Source organism: Cebidichthys violaceus, unplaced genomic scaffold (genome assembly GCF_023349555.1).
Source record: "Cebidichthys violaceus isolate CVI_PGR_0920_01 unplaced genomic scaffold, fCebVio1.0.p SCAF_44, whole genome shotgun sequence".
NCBI classification, from domain to species: domain Eukaryota; kingdom Metazoa; phylum Chordata; class Actinopteri; order Perciformes; family Stichaeidae; genus Cebidichthys; species Cebidichthys violaceus.
In genome coordinates this window covers 910,602-916,505 of record NW_027176639.1, presented here as the reverse complement: position 1 = coordinate 916,505, position 5,904 = coordinate 910,602, and the positions used below count along the sequence as shown (strand labels likewise).

At 44.3% G+C, this 5,904-nt stretch overlaps 1 protein-coding gene across 1 annotated transcript; it reads left to right on the top strand.

The window, feature by feature from the left end:
- The first annotated feature begins 1,457 nt into the window (after positions 1 to 1,457).
- On the top strand, positions 1,458 to 3,253 carry cep20 (centrosomal protein 20). Its single transcript, XM_068729142.1, has 4 exons — positions 1,458 to 1,550; positions 1,959 to 2,156; positions 2,329 to 2,413; positions 2,761 to 3,253. The coding sequence occupies exons 1-4, from the start codon at positions 1,523 to 1,525 to the stop codon at positions 2,909 to 2,911; spliced, it is 462 nt and encodes a 153-aa protein (XP_068585243.1). The 5' UTR covers positions 1,458 to 1,522; the 3' UTR covers positions 2,912 to 3,253.
- The last annotated feature ends 2,651 nt before the right edge of the window (positions 3,254 to 5,904 follow it).

Genomic DNA, 5,904 nt, shown 5'->3' with positions numbered 1-5,904 from the left:
TCGTACTATACGGAGCCGGTGTCCAGGTGTACAGACAAACGTGGCATCTTATTTTGCGTGGCTCTGCAAGCACACGTAAAATCATGCCATTCCATCCAAGCTTTGCGGCAGCTCCAAGCTGCTCCTCTCCACGAGGGCATCGTCAATGAATCTCAAGAGCAGCTGCTGACGCAGTCCTTTTATGCTGGTTTTTAACACGCAGACATGTCGTCCTAAAGACATCATTAACCTCCGATGATGAACATTCAGAAGAAAGCTACGGCGGATTGTTGAGAGTCTCCAAGCTATAAATATTGTATATAGAGTAGTGGAGTCAGTTCATTCAATGTAAACCTAGAGCTACAAGCTAAGACTGTCACAAATCTTAAGGATTTACATTCTCTTTTTGAATGGGAGATATAGTATTTTTGTAGTTTTGTAAGTGTTATAAAGCACATGATATATTTTCGGATGTTGTCTCAGGCTTAAATGATGTTTACTCGTTTTTTTAGGTTGTTTTTTTTAAGCCTTGTATACCAAGAAAGAGGCCATTTTGTAATTGTAAACTGATAGAAGTCTATTTCGTCTTCTGGCCCCAGAAACTGGGACAGGAAATACTCTGACACACTAACCTTTAAAAGGTGCACCATGGCAAACGCAGAGGAAGTGAGGTTTTAACTGCCTTCAAAATCGGGAGCTGGAAGCAGCCAGTGTGGAGTTTTTATATGTCAGGAGGAAAAAGAGGAAAACATTGAAGTGAGCCAAGACGTGAGCAATCAACCAACTATGGTGCGGCTGTTGTTTATTTCTGTCAAAGTAAACACACATAAAAAAAAAAATAAAAAAAAAAAAGTCAACAGAGAACCTCGGCTGGTCAGATTCAACCTGACGCCGGTAGTGAAAACCACCATGAATGAAGAGAATGCCTCTTCAGAACAGCGGTGATAAATCTGTGTGAGCGACTGTCACTCTGCCTCTCACCACACAACTCAGGCCATATGCAGAGGAAGCATTGTTCTTCTGGTGCTGACATGACAGACTGTAAATAGTCCCCGTTGACCTGTAGTCTCGATTCAAAGAGAGAACCCTATGAACTGTTTCAAGAGAAGAGGCATTCACTGTTTTTGTCTTACTGGTTTAGACAATATATTGTAAGAGGAATCCTATTTATGTCATATGACAAAATGTATGAAGTGTCCTTAAGGTTTTGGATTGTATTATATTTATACTTTTTATAACAAGCTTGTTCATTTTTTTTTTTTTTTCACTTTTACTGTTAATATACTGTCTTGTTCCATACATCATGCTGAATAATAAAATTCTATTTGAGTCTACAATGTCTTCTGAATTCAAGTGTTTGGGGGGGGGGAAATATCAATAAACGTGGGTCGTAAATCTTTAAATAATAAAGAATACATCTCATTACACTGATGAGGAACATGCACTGCGGATTGGATGATGTTTGGGTTACTCATCCCCGGCACTAGATGGCAGAAGTGCGCGTTATGAACCGTGTGGCGGACGGTTGTTTACACTCGTTGCAATGGCGACCATCACTGAGCTGAAGTGCGGTGAGCGCTCACTTTACTTATTATATTCTTTAATCAGACTGTCCCTGCACGCGTTAGTCAAACCGTTTGGTAACAGCTGGTTATGAGTCAACGTCACTACACGACGCGCTCGTTTGTGCCAGTCTCCATTCAAAAATCCAGCAATTGTGAATTCTGAGCGAGCCCGTTTCCGCAGTTTGTCACCATAACGTGACCCAGGTTGTATATCTACTGGTAAACATCTACATGTAAATTCGGCCCATGTAAATACAAGCTACGTGCCGCGTAAATCTTGTTTTTTATGGATTTTACGCACAGCTCGCCAACTTCACCATGTTACGTTAAATTACCAGGTCGGGGGGGGGGGGCGTCAGTTAACACGCCTAATACCCAACTTCGTATTGATCCAATAATCCCTTGATGTCTTAGCCGTGAGGGACACGCTGGAGTCCCGTGGTGTGCTGGGCCAGCTGAAGGCTCGTATCCGGGCCGAGGTGTTCAGCGCCCTGGATGACCAGCGTGAAGCTCGTCCGCCGCTGTCCCACGAAAACCTGCTCATCAACGAGCTGATCCGGGAGTACCTGGAGTTCAACCAGTACAGACACACCGCGTCAGTGCTGACAGCAGGTGGGCGGAATGATTACAGTTACGCGGCACAACTAGTGCTTTCTGTACAGGCGCAGTAGAGGAACGCTTGAGATTAAACACTCTTATTTCAATCTCAGATTCCAGCTGCTGCTTTTTATTTATTTATTTTAACTTGAGACCTAATCAGTGACTGTTGTGTTTGTTTTCTCAGAGTCAGGCCAACCTGACGTTCCCTTGGACAGACAGTTCTTGGCGAATGAGCTGAAAGTCACAGAGGATGCAAGCTCCAAGTCTGTGTAAGTACAGCACAGTCTCTGCTGGGGGGGGGGGGGGGTTATGGTCAGTTATGTTATATACCCAACATGTTCCAATTTGAAATACCTCCAGATGTTCAGTAATTTCAGCATGTCCCCACCGGTGCTTTGGAAAGCTTAGCACATTTGCAGTGTGGCTTGTGTCGCTTGTGTTTCTTTTCACTTCTCTCTGTCTGCCATCAGGGAAAAATACAGAGTTGTAATAATTACTGGTAAGTCTTTTGGATAGAGTGTGTACCAATGTAACCAAAATGACCTGGGTTTTATTCTGGTCAGTCAAAAAAAAAAAAGTTTACTACAAGTTCAATTTCTTCACATTTTCTTTCCAGACCTCTCCTCTATGGCCTGATGTGTCACTTCGTGAACAGCAGTGATACCGGTGGAAAGGTGTTTCTGCGGGGGGCCTCTCTGCCAGCTGCTGCTGCTGCTGCCAGCAACACTGGACCTGGACCTGGACCTGGACCTGGACCTGACGCCTAAAAGTAGTGCCCCAGAGGGACTAAAAAGATGCCTTTACACATTCTTTAAGTGACAGAATCTGAATTCTGCTGATACAGACGTTCAAATTCTTTGTGTTGATTCGTGCTGCAAGTTGTCAATGATCCCAGATGTCCTTATTTTGTTTAGCTCTGAACATCTGGCTTCATCAGTAGGTTTTACGTCAGTCGTGGTGCTGCTGCTCGCATTGATCCACGTTTCTCATGTTCTTAGTAGTTCAAGCAAAAAAGAGTTGAGATAACGTTCCTTGATGTCTTCTCTGTTTTAATCCACAAATGTTTTATACTTTCATATTGTTGTCTAAAATTAAAAGTTTTATATTTACTTGCTTCATTGAATCAAAACATGTGTGAGTGCTGTTTGGCTACCACACGGTGGCAGCCTCTCCTAAAACAAAGGGCGCAGATCGCTGAAGCCTCTCAGCCTCTATCTGTGCGTAAAGACAGAGCGCTCTAACAGGATCAATATGGTGGTTAGAGGGATTTTACTACATGCATAGTTCAACATTATGAAGATTATGTAATTAACTCTTTATTTATCGCTTGTAATCACGACTGTATTTGCAGGTACTTTTGAGCGTTGCAGTTAATCGCAGCACCTGGGAGGTTTCTAAATCCACACTTTCCTGTGATTGTCTCGTTCACGTTGTGGCTTTCATTGTGTCGGTCTGTGCAGCCGAACCCAGCCCCAGTACTACTCGACCCTGTTCTGTCTGTAACAGTCAGAAACCTCATTGAGATGCTTCACATAGCTGATGTTCCACATGTTTACGCTTCGATGAATAGAAAATCCTCCAAATGTGTTTACGCTCCCGCTCGTTCACCTCTTTTGCTGCGAAGTCGTCATGACCTCCTTTCTGCAACTCATAAAAGATAAATCAACAGAAGAATGCATACAATAAAGGAACGAGACACACAACGAACAACCACCATCACGTGCCCCGTGCTGGACACACAAACATCTCCCGCAAAACAAGCCAACGCTCTTTGCATCTCACTTCCTCTCTCACCATTTAAGGGAACTTGATGCTCTTATCTCACACGACTTAAAGCCCCGACTTTCTGGAACTGATTATCTACGGAGGCCAGCCTTCATCTTATTTCCCAGCCTCATTACTGAAGCCGAGCACTTAGTTGAATATAATCCACGTCTAAATTATTTTTAGCTTTCAGAAGTTAACTTCTCCCGTCTCCTCCACCGTATCTGCATCTCTCGGTCTCGATTGTGGAGGCTTTGATGGATGAGATCACATAGCTCTCAAATAAGCTCATTGACAGAACTGGGTCATAATGTGCCGCGCACACTGTGTGTTTTACTGAAGTCACCCGTGCCTCTGATAAGTGTGAGTTGCTCGCGTGAAGACGAAGTGTAACCATTCACCATCGGCGAAGCTTTTTGCAACAAGATGCAATGCACACGTAACTTTATACAGTGTCCTAGTTTATTGCTTCTTAGTCCTATTGGAAACCGCGTGTTGCTGAGTGCATGTGGACTCACAGCGAGCCTCATGTGGGACATCTGATTTTACGTTGCTCCCTTGGAGCAAACATTTTATTTGCCCTTAAAGGCTTGTTGCCCTGAGGCGCCTAGTTTATTGGCACCGCAGATCAGCGTCCCCTTGAAAATGGCTATATAAGCGGAGGAAGTTGAACAATGGCACATGATTGTTCGATTGGCAGGTTGCCCTATAGTAGGTAGCATTTCTCCTGCACTGTATAAATTAGCGATGTGTAAAAGAGACAGCTGTATAAATACGACTGAATGCAGTGGTCCTTTGACTGCAGCAGAGCGAACTGATGTTTGCCCCTGGGCTCAAATTAGAAAGCAACTGCATTCCACGAGGGTCAAACATATCCATAAACATATTTTCTCTCCAATAGATGGCCATCTATGGACATGAAGGTGAAGAAAAACCATTAAACTGTACTGTATGTAAGACATCTGTGCAAGTTCACGTTGCTTTTATTGTGTATTTATTCTATACAGTCCACATATAGACGCTGTCAACCGTTGCCGTTGTGGTTGGTTTGGTTGTGAGTGGTGAACTTGCACTCGTGCAGATAAAAATCAATATTTCATTTAGATTTATTCAGTGTAATTTAGATTCACCGACCTCTCACACGTTCACACGTTGCTCTGAGGGATTGTTTGGAGACTAGTCTTTGTCTCAGACAACCAGGGGAGGATAAACGCTCTGGCCAAAGTTTAGGACGGACTCATTTTGTCAGCGCACGGTGCCCCCGTACTTTCACATGAACCCCTGCTTGCATGGATCACCGTAACATCACATTAACGATGCATTTAGAAGGGAACCTTTGCAATGATCCTACGATGTACCTGTGTGGATTAGAGATAGGAGAGTTTCATACCACAACCGGAGAAATCTCTGCCTTCCCCTTAGATGGAGAGAATGTGGCCTGAATGTACGATATTGATCAGAACCATTTGTGTGTCACAGGTAAAGAAACAACTGTTTGTTTGAACAATGCTGTTGCTGCTGGACCATATTTAGTCACTGGGGCTCGGGGTGCTTGCCTTCGCTAGACTTTGAAAGTAACACAGAAAGCTGCCGAGATTCCATGCAGACCCCACTGTCCTTATATGGCACAGACTGCAACCTCTCTGTTCAGTGTATCTGCTGCTTTGTCTGCCTCTCCTCCTCCTTCTCCTCCTCCTCCTCCTTGTCTCGTTCTTCAGCCCTCCCTCTGCCTCTCGCCCTGTCTCTCTCTTGGAGTTTTTCAACCCTTGCTTCTCCTTCGTTAACGCCACCCCACCTCCTTGATGTTGGCCAGAGGGAGTCGGAGGTCCTCCGTGTTGCTTCTTTGGTCTGTCACTAGGTTTCTCTTACACACACACACACACACACACACACACACACACACACACCATCAGCACAGCACCGTGCGTCTGGCATAAAACAGGCCCTAGGCCATCAACCAGCAGCTTGATTTATTGGAGCAAATAGATGGGTGTCC

Bases quoted from the DNA above. Each gene is read 5' to 3' on its own strand.
- cep20 (XM_068729142.1), top strand. From the start codon at position 1,523: ATGGCGACCATCACTGAGCTGAAGTGCG. The intron at 2,157-2,328 runs GTGGGCGGAATG...TTGTTTTCTCAG, and splicing joins CGCGTCAGTGCTGACAGCAG to AGTCAGGCCAACCTGACGTT. The intron at 2,414-2,760 runs GTAAGTACAGCA...TTTTCTTTCCAG, and splicing joins GATGCAAGCTCCAAGTCTGT to ACCTCTCCTCTATGGCCTGA.